The sequence below is a fragment of the Perca fluviatilis genome, chromosome 7, assembly GCF_010015445.1.
Source record: "Perca fluviatilis chromosome 7, GENO_Pfluv_1.0, whole genome shotgun sequence".
Taxonomy (NCBI): Eukaryota; Metazoa; Chordata; class Actinopteri; order Perciformes; family Percidae; genus Perca; species Perca fluviatilis.
Window position 1 is genome coordinate 16,862,935 of NC_053118.1, and position 16,502 is coordinate 16,879,436.

Below are 16,502 nucleotides of genomic sequence, written 5' to 3' on the forward strand. Positions count from 1 at the left end.
GTATTAGCATACTCAAGGAATGCATTAAAGCTTAACAAAAAGTGTAAGTATCTACAGTAATATGGTATTTGAGAATCTAAGCCTCATAGTTTTTACTAGTTTATGTAAAGTAACCTCTCATGTTTTGCCACTGGCCAAACACAACCCTTGAGATAATGAAATTGACACGTTAATACAAGCTCTGCCTGGCGTTGTTGTTGCCTGTCAAGCTTTCCACTCTTGCACGGCACACATGCAATTTGCAGTGTAAACAGTGGTGGATTTACCATCAAAAATCTTTGTCATTTTTTAAACAATGCATTCTTAATATTGGACAGAGGTAGACGTGCATCAAAACAAGTCCAAAAAGCCTAAATATGAAGGAAGAAGAAATGAAGAACTGAAAGCCAGAATACAATAAAGAACATCTGCCATACTTCAGCAGACAGGAAATGAGTCAGTGTCTTGTAAGCTCCTCTGTCGATCCCCTAACAAGCCATACCTGTCATCATCTGACTGGATGGGTATACTGTGTATATGTGCTGCTGTCAGCAGTGTGATACAGAATGTGTGTCTAGGAGCTTGTGTATATCTGTGCAATCAAGTTAAGTCAGCAGTGTAGTCTAGACCAATGCTACAGTCAATGGTATGCTGTATGTGGTTGAGTGTGCTAAGTGTGTGTGTGTGAGAGAGAGAGAACGAGAGAGAGAGAGAGAGAGATTAAGAAAAAGAGAGAGAGTCGATGTGTCTACCAGCTGCTTGTGTATGTCATTAGAGAAACTATCATCTCCTCCGCTTTGTGGAGTCTGACTCAGAGCGGGAGAGGATGATGATAATAACTGTAGCGTTGCAGTAGTGATTGTTGTGGTGAAGACAATAGATTGAATCATTCATTCCTCTGTGAAAGTTTTAACAGCCAAAACAAAAGCTGAGCATTAAAGCTCATCTGTTTTTCCTGTTGTCTTTGTTTGAAAAAGACAAAACGCCTTCCCCCTCGAGGTGTAAGCATTGGGTTTGTTTTTATTCTAGTTTTCGCCCATCGTCGTCAGAAAACTGAACTTTACGGTGGCTAAATACTTCACGTTAGGGCTTAAATTGGAAATTTGAAAAAGATTTTAACAGGATGACCAAAAATGACACAAAATAACTAGTCTGTTATTTGCTGTCTTCACTGACTTCTTTTGACTCCGTGTCACTCTAGACAAGTCAACAACCTACTGTAAAAACTACCATCTGTTCATTCTTTCTGTGGTTGTGGTTTTGAGCAATCATGGTGGTTTATGTTGTCATTTACAGACATGTATAAAGTACTAGAGACCCAGACTTGAGTAAAAGTACAAGTGCTCTATCAAAAAAGTGACTTGAGTAGAAGTTGAAGTGCTCTTTAAGCACCTCACTTAAGTGGAAGTACTAAAGTATTCAAAATTCTTTGTACTTAAGTATTGCAAGTAGTTTATTTTAAAATGTACTACTCAAGTACTGAAAGTAAAAGTACAAGTATTGTGTTATGTATTTATTAAAGAAAGCAGTCAAAAGTTTGAATATCATGTTGTTTATATTATTTCAAATGTTTAGCCTAAAGTAGGCCTGCACAATACTTACAAACTTACATTGCGATATTTTTTTCCCCTGCGATATATATTGCGATATGAAAAAACACGAGTAATAAAAAATAATAAATCATTCTCGACTACTGGGATGATTTTGTAGAGGAGTGCATCTACGTAGAAAATTTAAATGAATAATCAGGTGATTTAGTTTGTCTTTGCAGCAAACATAAAACACTGACTACTGTTGCTTTGGGAAATAATTGAACATGTAACGCACAGCTTACTAGTTTTAAAGATTGGTGATGATACAAAATAATGTATCCTGCCTTTCACTTTTTCCACTTTTTTTAAGCCAAGTAAGATATTGTATGCTATCCTTTTGGCATTAGGAATTTGGTATTTTGGTTTTTGTGAGCAAACATTGAGGAATTGCTGTGATAGATTTGTGTAAAGCTTAAATATGGATAAGCAGGACATTAGAATATATGTAACATGTTGGTTATGAGGATGATGCACTTACCTTTAGTTACCGTCAAGCTTTCTGTCTTATTTTTTCCTTTTTTCATATAGAGTATCAAGCAAAGCATGTTTTAATGGGATGGATGTTCATGGTAACGGCAGCATTCACGTAATATAGTAAACAAGCCAATTTTTTCACCACAGATAGTCAATTGTAAGTCAATTCGGACAAAAGCATCTGCTAAATAAGTTTGATGTAGTATAAGGTAATTTACGGCCCTAAAAATATCACACAAACAAAAAAAGCTCAGCCTCAGCAGTATGTGAGAATATGTGGGATGTTAGTTGTATTTCTGACTGCAGTTTAACATATTAGGCAGATTTTGGGCCATTAATAATCAGGTTATTGTTTAGTGTAATGGAGATGTCGCATAAAATGTGTCCTTCTGAACACTGTGTGGTTGTAGGCATCAAGTATTTGCATCTTCTTATTTGACTTTTTGCAAATAAGCTCTTGAGCTCAGCTTTCTGTTCAGTTTCTTTGTACTTGTATACTCACCTACCAAAGTGACTAAAATTTCAACATTCACATACTTATAGCCCTATTTACAGTCAAACAATTTATAAGGATGTTTTCATACAGAAAACCTATGGCTATTCATTTTCTCTGATCTACAGGTTCAGCTCACTTTTGCTATCTCTTTAGATCCATGTCTCCTTTTTGTGTAAACACATTTCTTCTTCTCTACTTACAGTACCTGAAGTTAGGAGCCTGCAGAGAGTTAGTAACTGTTTGACATCATGTTCAGAGTTCGTTGTCAGTGAGTAATTCTGCCTACGCAATTGCTTCGTCAAATTCCTTTTATAAAAAGTCCTTCACCTTAGTTACTATTCATTTGAACTCTTTGAAAAATTTGTCCAAATCTTACAAAAAATTCCTTGAGGGTGGATTTATAAAGGCCCTTTGTGCTGCAGTAGTATCCAGGTACCTGCTCAATGCCGACACGGAGTAAAAGCCTTCATTCTGCTATCAGAGGACCCTTTTTCTCCTTTTCTACCTCTTTGCCCTGCTCTGTTCTCTTTCCACTTTCTACTAATGTTAAGCTGTCTACTTTATCTCCCACAGGCTTAATTAGAGGAGGTATTTTTGTTCCCTTTGGTACATTTTCTCACCAAATACAAATCCCCATTTAAAGCATATGGTAGAAAGTCCAATGACTTCAGACCTCATTAAATACTGTTAAGGACTATTGAGTGAAAAAGACACAATGACGCTGATATAGTAATTACACCTTGTAGTATAGAGTGGTGTTTGTGTGTGTGTGTGTGTGTGTGTGTGTGTGTGTGTGTGTGTGTGTGTGTGTGTGTGTGTGTGTGTGTGTGTGTGTGTGTGTGTTGGTGCTGCGCAAACACACGTTGAGGAATGCGAATGAACAAGTGTGTTTTCATTGTGAATTTGTGTTGTAAACACAACTGAACACTTGCATTATTTGGACAATGTACTGTGTACTGTAAATGGGACTGAGTACAGTTTTCAAACAAGTGCATGGTTTTTAAATATCATCAATGGAAGTGGCATTTTTTATGGCAAGTTGAACAGCTGTCTGTGGTGATACATTGCCATTCAGACATCTACATTACGACTACTAAAACAGCAACCCACTGTTTCTAAATATTTAGTTGTGTCTGTATGTGCATGCTCTCACTTTGTTTCAAGCCCGAGCCAGAAAAATTGGGAATTAAAATCAGACAGATGGGGGAGGGCAGCCCCTCATTTGGATCGTTTGGTTTGACTTATGTAACGGCCCAAGCAGTACCAGCGCTATATTCTCTCCAAGTTCTTATCGTGCTATTGAGGTTATTGTGCAGAGTTGGCCGTGTTGCTGTTGTAATGGAATTGAAACACGACCCAAGGGAACACATTTACACACTTCTACTGTAATGATCACATGGACTCCACCCCATTTATTTTCCCCTCTGCTGGAAACAGTTACAGCTCTATTTCTGGGCACAGAGACCTGGGTTTATGAGTTTACATTTCCTCCCACCCTACTGTCATTGTAAATGTTAACTGAAAACAAATCACCCACTAAACATTATGTTTGTGTAATAGCTGCATATGATTTGTTTTTAAGTTCAGAAAGTGGACTGTAAAAAACCCAAGATTGAGCTGTTTGGCTACATAGTTTTAGTATCATTTCAAATTAATTAAAATTCAGTAAAATGTCCCCTTATCTTTGTCCTCACTAGGGATGCAAGTAACGATCATTCCGATGTTAATTCATTGATTAATCATTTGAAATATAAAAAAGCTTCCATCACATAATCCAGGGCCAGAGGTGACGTTTCAAACTGCCTGTTTACAGATATTCAATATACAATGATATAAAGTAGAGAGTGGCATTTATGCTTAAATAAATGACCTAAACAACTAGTTAGAGAAAGTGTTATCAATAAAAGTGTGACACTAATGTTTTCATTGTTGCTTGCCATTCTGTTTATCTATGTCACACTTCTAAATAAGTGTTAAGTGAAGCCCTGTGAAGTCTAGAGCCTGATTTATTGTTGATGCAAGAGGTTAATAGGAGGGTTTTTATTTATAATCCCCCACCCCACCCCCACAACACTAGATGGATGTATTGTACTTATGAGGTTGTATCATGCATTAATTATATTCCTAACAGCAACTTTGTTTAAATTGTTTCATTTCTTGTGATTTAGCTACTCTTGGCCACTGTCATGAACTTAAATAGTGCGTTTAATAACAGAATAATAACAGCAGCAATGTCGGAATATCACAGACACACAAACACACACACACACACACACACTTTTTGGGGATCTTAGGTATTTGCTTGTGTTCCTTTGCAGCTTCATCATGCTTTGCATCACAAAAGATGAGGCAACAGTGTGTGTTAGTGTGTGCATCTATGTATGTCACAAGACTATCTCAAATTTGAAAACATTGTTGCCTTTTCCTTTCTAAATTTAAATCCTACATGTGCCTTTGTGTCACTTTGGTCTCATAGATGCACGGCTCTAAACAAACATAACCAGACTAGGCTGTCATCATCCAACTGCACCAGATTTGATCTTTTCAGTCCATTGAATTCACTTGTATTGTACCTTCTTATGATGCATTTTAACAAATGGATTTGTCAGTCTTTTAATCTGATTAGACTGTGGGTTATTCTAATGTGCAATTGGATCACGTCGTCACTGTCGGTCCATTGAGGACACTCTCACCCCCGTCTCCTCCTCTGTGTTATGTGTCAGCCTGTCATCTCTTCTCTACAGGTTGGTGGTTAGGCTTGTTATGCAGTCCCATAAGGGTCCATAGTGCTTCTTCCTAGAATAGTTCACTTGCTGGATTACAAATGCCAACAGCCATATGCCAATTATACGCGGCCTAGTACAGTGGGATATGCCAATTAAACATCCAAGGCATACCAAGGTTTCAGAACATTCAGGATATAGAAAGCGTACTGAGCATCCACTTTATCTCTGCCTCTCTATTTTTGTCCTTTACTGAAACATGTGTCCTGTCAGAAAATTGAGTTTGACATTTACAAGTAAAGCTTTTTGTTTTACTGGTTAAAAACGGGGGCTTCTGAGTAGGGTTGTTACGATTTCAGTTTTAAATTTAAAATCGCACGCCCGATGAAAATAAATACAAAAGACACAGCGTAGCTTACCGGCTGGTGGCATGCAGCTAAAGACACAGTGTAACGTTAGCTTACTGGTAGCCTGCAGCTTGACTTTTTCAGACACCATGGCCACTGCCAGAGTCAGAAATGACCTAGAAAGAACAGAACTGGAAAATCCTCCTGCTTTTCTGAAGCCACTGGTGTAACAAAATTTTGTGTTCCCTTCCCTGTGAGTGAGTTATGTAAACCAACAAGGTAAAGAATGTGGGCTCCAACGGGACTCCATGGTGCATTCATGTGGACCTTGTCAAGCTAATCGTGCACTAAATTACGCCTCGTAAAACTCTAAGAAACTCAAACTGTTATAAAATACCCTTCTGCCATCTAGTGTATCTTATTGTGGAAGTGCCGTCCCTGTTGAAACAATGTTTGAATTGGATTTTGACCTTAAAATCGAAAGTTAAATCAAATCGTGAATTTGGAGAATCGTGACACCTCTACTTCGAGTCAGTTGTGACTGCCCTATAAGGAAATATTGGAGGTTATGGGGGTAGCATCAGTGTTTTCGAGACCATAACTCTTTTCATGCTGCCTGCCCATAGCAGCAGAGACAATGTGTGAATCATCAGTGCAATTAACAGCATGAATACATTACAGCATACATTTTAGGAAATTTACTGAGAGGTAAACCCAAGTCTACTTTCACTATCAGCATTTTGACTGTTAGTTCAAATTGACAGCAGAGAGGGCTTACTGTACCAGCTCATTGGGAGGTTATCATTTGATCAACAGAGCTTCCTGCTCTCTGTGCAACAAGCATGCACTGCTTTATTTGCATACTCTTCAATTATAGAATCACAATTTGTACACACATTTATTTTAATGTGTAACTTATGGACTAAGGTCTACTATAAAGAAAATCCCCCTTTGCAAACCTGAACCAGCAACTGAGCAGTCTCATAGTCAAAGAAATGTAACATTGACAAGTTTCCAGACTACCCACACATCTTCAGTTCAAGCACCATTTATGCACAGATATATTACAGAGAGTTATCTTTCTATCTGCTGCCACATGACAGGATCTGTAATACTTACCAATGCCTCAAAGGTACAATAATTAAACAGTTTCTGCTGTGTATCATCTGTGGTATCATCACATCCTTCCTCTGCCCTGTAACGGAGACATACTACCTACAATAAATTGAGCCTTTTTAAACAGTTTTTTGTTGCCTCTGATATTATAATTGGGGTCCACATTAAAATATGATTCAAGATCGAACAGTAGATTCTACTCAGATTTGAAATGACCTCTGTGGGACTGCCACTTTGCTAGTTTGAAAGCCATGATGTCTCTCTCTCATGGGTGGGCCAAATTCTCTGGGCGGGCAAAGCAGAGAAAGGGGAGGTAACCTTGCTCCTTATGACCTCATAAGGAGCAAGATTCCAGATCGGCCCATCTGAGCTTTAATTTTCTCAAAGGCAGAGCAGGATACCCAGGGCTCATTTATACCTATCGCCATTTCTAGCCACTGGGGGACCATAGGCAGGCTGGGGGAACTCACATTAATGTTAAAAAACCTCATAAAGTGAAATATCCATGCCATGGGACCTTTAATGCGTTCAAATTAACCCCCCACCTTGACCAAAGGTATCTCCAGGACATTTAAATCTCTAAATGTGCTACTGCCATGTCCCAGTTTGACCGTGTTTACCATGTCTTACTATATACTGGAAATTTCTGTCTTCCTTTTCTGCCCAGTGAAGTACATGCGCGAGGCCACACCGTACGTGAAAAAGGGCTCCCCTGTGTCTGAGATCGGCTGGGAAACCCCTCCTCCTGATTCTCCCCGTCTCGGCAGCCCTCCCATCACCTCCTCATCTGAACCTCCGAGCTCTCCTGCCCAGCCCTCCCTGTCTCTGCAGGGCGACAGGAGGTGCATACCCCTCAAGATGTGTTGTGTAACCCGAGCCATGACCACACCAGACCCTGAGAACAGGCAGGTGAAACACACACACACACACACACACACACACACACACACACACACACACACACACACACACACACACACACACACACACACACACACACACACACACACACACAGACACACACACATACAAATGCCTGTATCCTCATTCTTGAGCTGAAGACAGTTCTCTGGAAATGCTGCTGTCTCTATTATCACATCTCACATTGTTCAATCATGTGTAATTGTTTTTAAAGATTGAATCTCCAGTAGGAAAGGCTGAAAGCCACATACAGGATGAAAAGTATTGACAACGGAGTAACAGGTTGTTGGTTTTATTACAGAATATTGCCGGTCCTATTCTTTAAAAACTCTTCGCAAACTAAAATTAAAAATAATTTTTGCTAAGAAATCAGTATGTATTACACTTTGACTTCAAGTACACTGCCATTATGAAAAAGGGTGCATTGGCTGTACGTTGCATTGAGAGTAGTGTGTTTTGTGAGGGTAGTGGCGAACCCGAGTTGAGTGCCTAAACTAGCTCAGAGGCTTAGCTAAAAAAATTACACTTGCAAAGGCTCCAAAGTTCAACTTTAAAACAACCAAAGATTAGCCTTAATGACCCAAAGGTTAATCAATTCTTCTCTGCTCCTTTACCCAACAGTATGACAGAGAGCAAATAGAAAAGTATTCCGGTGTATGTAGCCTTTTTCTGCAATCCTGAAGGCATAACCCAATACTGTTGTCTCAGTCTTTTTTTTTTTCGTTTTTCTTAAAGACAGACGTTTGAAGTGGCACTTTGATAATTCTTAGTCAGCGGGGGGTGGTCTGTTAGGAGGTGCCGTCAAATGAATTGGTTGGTATTATGACAATGGCCCAATCAAATAGCATGATGGCAAGGAGAGATTTACTGTTTGAACATTTCAGTTTCTTTCTAACTATGTTGTTTCCCTTCCTGCTTGTCTTTTTCTTACTTATTTCTGCCTCTCTTGTCTTCTCGCTGTCCTCTCCCTTTTTATTCATTGGCTCTCTCGCCCAGCTATCTCAGCTCAATTCTCTTCTTCTATCTCCATCCTCTACCCATTATTGTGGCTCTCTTAAATTTATTTATTTTTTCTCTCTATACAGTTCTCAGTGTCTCTCTATCGTTCCGTCCCTCCATCCATGTGTGTTCCTCTCTGCATAATGTATGATTTTAGAAGTGTGAGATAGTTGAATCTCACTAAACTTCAAAGCTTTAGACGATGGAGTCACCATCAAAGTCAAGTCCTAACAGTGAGCAGTCACTTCAAAGTCCCTCCGTCTGTATAGACGTTGTTAGACGGCTCAACGCTGCAACTGTAAAATGTAAATCCTAACACACACACACACACACAAACAATCAATGAAAAAATACTTGCAAACAAAATGACAAATAAGAACACCATCCACGGCGGAGCAGATATTCTCTGTTGACTGGCTCTCTTGTGTGATAAAACTTTTATTTCCTTTAAAATATGAAATACAAAGATTCACAAAAAGTACATTATTTTTGACAGATGGAAATGCAGTTGTCACTTTTCCTTGCTGGATATGTCCAGAGTCAGCTGTTCCCCTTTCTTCTAATTATTATGCTAAGCTATGCTAATTGCCTCTCAGCTCTCCACACTTGACATGAGAGTGGTATTGTTCTTATTTAACTTTCTAAAAGAGGGAAAATGAATGGGTTTCTTAAAATGTTGAACTACTACTTTAAAGCTACATTTCAACAGGCTGTCAAGATCTGGTAGAGTAGGACCCACCTTAAGGGGTTATTGGCTCCTCCCCCAATCTTCAACATCAGTCTCCCTTTAGTGTAGTGTTTTAGGAAATGACTCTGTTGACTTGAAAAATAACAGAAAGCTTCCTGGTGGAAATAGCTTGTCAAAACTGATCTGACAGAAAATGTGCAACAGAATTTTTCGTAGATACAAAGCTTTTGCAGACATCAGTGAGGACGTAGTTGGAGTTCATGCTGTAGTTAGCCAGTTGTTCTTGGATAGATAATGGAAAATGGGAATAAACAGAGTTCCCCTTAAAAATATAAAATGATATTAAATCCCACATTTCAAAATGCTCAGAGACTGTTTGGAGAAAATTTCAGTTGCACTTGCACAAATCTTGGTTTAAGTATTAAACCTTTTTTAAGAGCACAGTGTAGTTGAACATTCATTTTGATGGCCATAACTTTGACTTAATTGGTCAGCCATTTAAAGGAATTGGGGTCAATAACGTTTTTGGTGGCAAGGTGAGTTTTTGCTTTCCACAGATAAACAGTGTTTTGTGGTTTGATCTGGCAAAATGTACCTTGACCAGCATGTTTTTTTTTTTGAATGTCCTTCCTTATCCTCAGCCAGGGCAAATTCCCCTTTGACTCACCAGTAAATGTTTAGTAAATGTTTGAATGGGAGGAGAGGACACCCAAGTTGAAATGTAGCCTGTTATGCCATGAAACTCACATAAAATTGGATGCTTCTCAGTATCATCGTGTTCATAGATAATGTAATCAGATAAAGATTACAGGGCAAAATTAAACCTACTCCCTGTTTTTCTTATTTTTGGTTCGGAGCTGGAATGGTTTAAGAGGCTTTATGTTAAGTGACAGGCGAGTCTGGCTTATCTTTTTATACAAGACTCAATGTTGCATCCCCTCAGAGGGTTTCTCTTTTCATTTCAGCAGATGTTGTTTAAACTGTGTGTAAGCTTTTGAGGACAGACAGGAGAGAAGGATATGAGGAAAGGCGGAGCACGATCATAAAAGACAAGGAAAGTAGAGGTGAAGGAGTAGAGTACGGAGAAGAGAAGACTTGATTTGCCTTATTTTAAAACTAAACTTTGTAACGCTCTGAAGGCATTTTCCCCACCTTACTCTAACATACACACTGTAGGACAAGTGTATACAGTATAACTTCCTGTGACTTTGGTGAAAGATTGCATACATCATATTATTACACTCTTATCATTTACAGCATGGATAAAAATGTTATGAGAAGGTGTGGAGAGACGGGATAAGAGGAAGTGAGGAAGGATGGAGGAGAAAATTGAGAAAAACAGAAAAGGATGAGATGAGCAAAGGAGAAGAGAGAGATGCAAAGAGACAAGAGGAAAAAAGGTATTAAAGGTCCCATGACATGGTGCTCTTTGGATGCTTTTATATAGACCTTAGTGGTCCCCTAATACTATATCTGAAGTCTCTTTCCCGAAATTCAGCCTTGGTGCAGAATTACAGCCACTAGAGCCAGTCCCACAATGAGCTTTCCTTAGGATGTGCCATTTTTGTGTCTCTAGCTATTGAGGAGAGAGGACTGGGCAAGGTGGAGGGTGGGGGTGTGTCCTTGACCAACTGCCACTTTTCTCATTTGAAAGCCATGATGTCTCTCTCCCATGGGTTGGCCAAATTCTCTGGGCGGGCAAAGCAGAGAAAGGGAAGGTAACCTTGCTTGTTATGATCTCATAACAAGCAAGATTCCAGAACGGCTCATCTGAGCTTTCATTTTCTCAAAGGCAGAGCAGGATACCCAGGGCTCGGTTTACACCAATCACCATTTCAAGTCAATTGGGGACCATAGGCAGGCTGGGGGAACGCATATTAATGTTAAAAAACCTCATAAAGTGAAATTTTCATGCCATGGGACCTTTAACTTCTAAATGGATGAAATATATCTCTGTTTTCTTTCACTATCAATCTGTGTCATTACTGGGAAACCTGCCGTGTGAATGTGTGAGACTTGGTTACCCACAGAAAACATGTATGGCTGTGTAAAAGAAGGAGATGACTCCTGACAGAACCAGCACGGTTCCTCACAGCATGATTAACGTTGAAAGCTTTTTGAAAGGATTAGCACTTACACTCTCTCTCCAATTCTCACCTAGATCAAGTGCATGCCTGCATACTATGTTAGATAACCTCAATACTAGTGCAGGGAAATTGGCCTTTTAACTTGAATGATACAAACTCTTAATTTGGTATCCTAGTACTAATCTCTTAAAGGTCCAATGTGTGGGAATTTCTCCCATCTAGCGTTGAGATCATTTATCACATTCAACTCTCTCGCGCCACGCAGTTCAAAGTACATATTACAGCTACGGTAGCCTTCACGCTTCAAAAAGCCAGTCTCTTGCTCTTTTCAATATTCTTTTTCTTTTTCTGGGCAAAGAAGAAGACTCCTGTTCCTAAAATTTGGATTTTGAATACGTCCTTCATGTTTCCTTCTTCAAACTTGCCAAGGCCAGGAAGCTACGTTACCCATTAGCAGCACCTGTGAGTTTATCATGTGACAGCGAAAACGCGAAAGGCGGAGCAGTATGTCCTGTATGTCCCTTACCGGCTAATGTATTTCAAGATGGCGCATGAATATGGAGCGTCTACCCCAGTTCATGCAAATGCAAATGTAAAATTTCAAGCCAAAAGCAATACTTGGAATTGATGGAGGTGGTAAATATTCATGAAAAAGGACAAGTTTGTGAACGGGCAACACCGATTTTGATAATGAACAACCAAACACGTTACATGCTATACTATGACTTTTTTACCACTTTTTTCAACATACTATACTATGACTTTTTATCACTTTTTTCAACATACTATACTATGACTTTTTTATCACTTTTTTCAACATACTATACTATGACTATTTTCGAACATGCTATACTTTGACTTTCTATCACTTTTTTCGACGTACTATACTATGACTTTTTAGCACTTTTTTCGACATACTATACTATGAATTTTTCCGACATGCTATATTATGACTTTTTTATCACCTTTCTTGACATACTATACTATGACTTTTTATATCACCTTTTTCGCCATACTATACTATGACTTTCTTATGACTTTCTTCGACATACTATACTATGACTTTTTCGAAGTGCTATACTATGACTTTTTTGATAACTTTTTTGGACATACTATGACTTTTTCATAATTTGTTTTGACATGCTATACTTTGACTATTTTCCACATGCTATACTTTGACTTTTTTATCACTTTTTTCTACATGCTATACAATGACTTATTTATTACTGTTTTCGAAATGGTATACTATGACCTTTTAATCAATTTTTTTTTACATGCTATACTATGACTTTTTGACATACTATACTATGATTTATTTATCACTTTTTTCGACTTACTATACTATGACTTTTTCGACGGACTATACTATTACTTATTTATCACTTTTTTTCGACATACCGGTACTATACTATGACTTTTTACGAAAACATCAACTTTGTGTCAGGTTAGATAGCTCAGGCTGGTGAGATTATGCTTGGAAGACAGAAGGTTGAGTCACTCAAACTTGAGTGTTCAAATCTTACATGTTTGAGGAAGTTTTGAGGTTCAATATACTAAGTGAAAGAGACGAATGACGAAAACATGACCTGCTATGTCAGGTCAGATATCTTAGAGTAATAAGAGAATGATTGGAAGACAGAAGGTTGACTGTTGAAATTCTGTATGATGCAATTAGTTTCAAGACCTACATTACAGGAATGAAGAACATAAAGAAAAAAGTTGTGTTCCCGTCAGTCTCTGTCATCACTTTTTTCGACATATTATACTGTGACTTTTTAATCACTTTTTTTGACATGCTATACTATGACTTTTTCAACATTCTATACTATGACTTTTTTAATCACTTTTTCGACACAGTATACTATTACATTTGTCGATATACTATACTATGACTTTTTCCGACATTCATAGTAGTTATAGTAACTTATATAGTAACTATAGTAACTTTTTTTATCACTTTTTACTACACTGACTTTTTTCATCATAGTACGACTTTTTCTGACTTTTCCCGAAATATGATTATGGCGTTTTTTCAACATACTCATACTTTCAGCTAGAAAATAAATTCAAACCGTACAATGTTTTAGATCTTTTGGCATTATTGAACTTTTCCAATTGGCTTATATTTTGTCTTGTTATATCAAAAACATCAGTTTTTCAACAGTATTATCACGTGCATTACTGCTTTTAAATGGATATCTTGCTATTAAATCATTTATTTCATGCAACTGCTGTTTAGAGTTCATTCATTAATATTTACAAAAATAAATCAGCATGAATCACATCTATGCTGGAACAGACCTTCCAAGCTGGAATACATATTTGCTATAAATAGTTCTAATCCTGTGAGAACAACTACCCTTTGATCAAGTGAGAGATTGATCTTCACTCAGTCAGGACTTAGTTCCTTACATTGAAGTCCATCTATGGGTCATCCAGTCCATGTGCTGTTCTCCAAGTTATTCCCCATGTTAATGCATTGTGTCATGCATGCAAGAGATGGGTATTTTAGCCCCAAAGACTCCACATCATAACCAGAAAATGGCAGATAATGCTTCCTCTGGGTCTAGTATAACTCACGGTAGTCAAGTTGTTGCTAAAACAAACACCATCCTTAAAAAACCTCCTCTATCAAAAGCACATCTGGCCCCTTCCTCCCCCTCTGCTCTCCCCCTAGCCTGTCCTTAATCAACTTGCTTTTTACAGGCAGCATTTCTATTTTTAACCCAGAAAAACACCTGGAGCTGATCTAGACGGTCCCTCCCACCTCTGAGGGTTTGATGGAATAGCAGATTCATCACATTCACTGGGGCTTTTCCAGGTCCCCAGTGTGTACTGTATGAGTAAAGAAAGCTGCAAAGAAAGCATGTTTGCAGAGTTGAAACCACCCTGGTTTTGGAGTAGTTTCTATTTAAAACCACTGGGAGCACCTGGCCAGTGGAGTGCTGTGAACAGAGATGCTAGATAGTTTCAGAGTTAGTGGGAAACTCGTGGCCAAATCTCAGTATCGTGCCTTTGAGTCAGCCATACTTACAGTTTTTTCCGATTGCTAAACGACAGTGGGCACAACTGGAGTCACATGTGCAAAACTCAAACTACAGTCTGCACTACCTACAGTCACCTGAGCTAAACAGTTCACATCACCTGCAAAACACATTCAAAGCAACACAACTCTTAACACACGTCTCAAAACAGGCTCAGTGCAGCCAAACACTATGCACAGGCCTCACTGAGATAACACACACTGTCACTCAGAACACACTGAGGGTAAAAACACTAGCGTCAAACACCAATACAGAAATTACAAACTTTTTCATCTTTACAGTTTGAACAATTTGAGTGACTTGACACTACTCAACAGTTTATTTAAGGAAAAAATATAGATTGTATAGCATACCAATTTTTACATAAGGTAAATACAGTTTTTTTCGATTGCTAAACGACAGTGGGCACAACTGGAGTCACATGTGCAAAACTCTAACTACAGTCTGCACAGCAGCAGTTCATGTGGACCAAACTCTAGTTCATTTTTCATTGCTTGAACACAGTTTTCAAAACTCTACACACTTATCCCATGACTTTAACCACAACGTGCACAACACTGTAGATTTACAGCACTTTGTTCAAATGCTAACACACTGCTGTCAAAACTGTTAACCACACATTCAAAACAGAATAGATTTCAGTCTGGTGCCTATCAAACACTGCTGATTGCAATTTTAGCTGAAAGCCTAAGCAAGTGTCTTATTTTAGACTAGTTAGTGAACATATACGGTATTTATACAGAGAAAGCTCAGAAAGTCTTTTTTTGTATACAAACACCAAATAAGAATGAAACAATTCTACACTGTACTGTTTGAGAGAAACAGGTAAAAGAGCAAAGATACCAATATTTCCAGGTAAGATGTCTGAGGTTATGTACGCAGCTATAAAAAAAAGTGAAAAACACTAAATCTTTACAATAGTCAAACTGTGTTCTTACTGTTTTTCAGAAAGTAATGGAGGTGAAAGAAACACCACATTCATTTGTATTTAGAGATGATGCAGACATCCAATGTGATGAAGAAAACTTGCCACGTGAAGCGGAAAAAGGGGATTAGTCACACTATTCTTTGTTACTGTTATGTACCTTTATTTTTTTTTTCCCAGTAATTCCATAAATTACTAGAGACAAAATACTTTATTGAAGAAAACTGCTGATTTTCATTCCTTCTTGTTTACCTTATGTAAAAATTGGTATGCTATACAATCTATATTTTTTCCTTAAATAAACTGTTGAGTAGTGTCAAGTCACTCAAATTGTTCAAACTGTAAAGATGAGAAAGTTTGTAATTTCTGTATTGGTGTTTGACGCTAGTGTTTTTACCCTCAGTGTGTTCTGAGTGACAGTGTGTGTTATCTCAGTGAGGCCTGCGCATACTGTTTGAGACGTGTGTGAAGAGTTGTGTTGCTTTGAATGTGTTTTGCAGGTGATGTGAACTGTTTAGCTCAGGTGACTGTAGGTAGTGCAGACTGTAGTTTGAGTTTTGCACATGTGACTCCAGTTGTGCCCACTGTCGTTTAGCAATCGAAAAAAACTGTAAGAAGGAATGAAAATCAGCAGTTTTCTTCAATAAAGTATTTTGTCTCTAGTAATTTATGGAATTACTGGGGAAAAAAACTAAAGGTACATACGTAACAGTACTAAAGAATAGTGTGACTAATCCTGCTTCTCTCCAGCATCATGTGGCAAGTTTTCTTCATCACATTGGATATCTGCATCATCTCTAAATACAAATGAATGTGGTGTTTCTATTGCTTTCACCTCCATTACTTTCTGAAAAACAGTAAGAACGCGGTTTTACTATTGTAAAGATATAATGTTTTTCACCTTTTTTTATAGCTGTGTATATAACCTCAGACATCTTCCCTGGACATATTGGTATCTTTGCTCTTTTACCTGTTTCTCTCAAACAGTACAGTGTATAATTGTTTCATTCTTATTTTGTGTTAGTATTACAAAAAAGACTTTCTGAGCTTTCTCTGTATAAATACCGTATATGTTCACTAACTAGTCTAAAACAAGACACCTGCTTAGGCT

General features: G+C 38.1%; 1 protein-coding gene across 1 annotated transcript in view; it reads left to right on the top strand.

Moving 5' to 3' along the window:
- Window positions 1–16,502, top strand: part of sntb1 (syntrophin, basic 1) — a 39,943-nt gene that overhangs the window by 4,912 nt on the left and 18,529 nt on the right. The window contains exon 2 of the mRNA XM_039805708.1: window positions 7,395–7,632. Within this exon, the coding sequence (XP_039661642.1) occupies window positions 7,395–7,632 (238 nt within the window). The remainder of the gene's footprint in view (window positions 1–7,394; window positions 7,633–16,502) is intronic.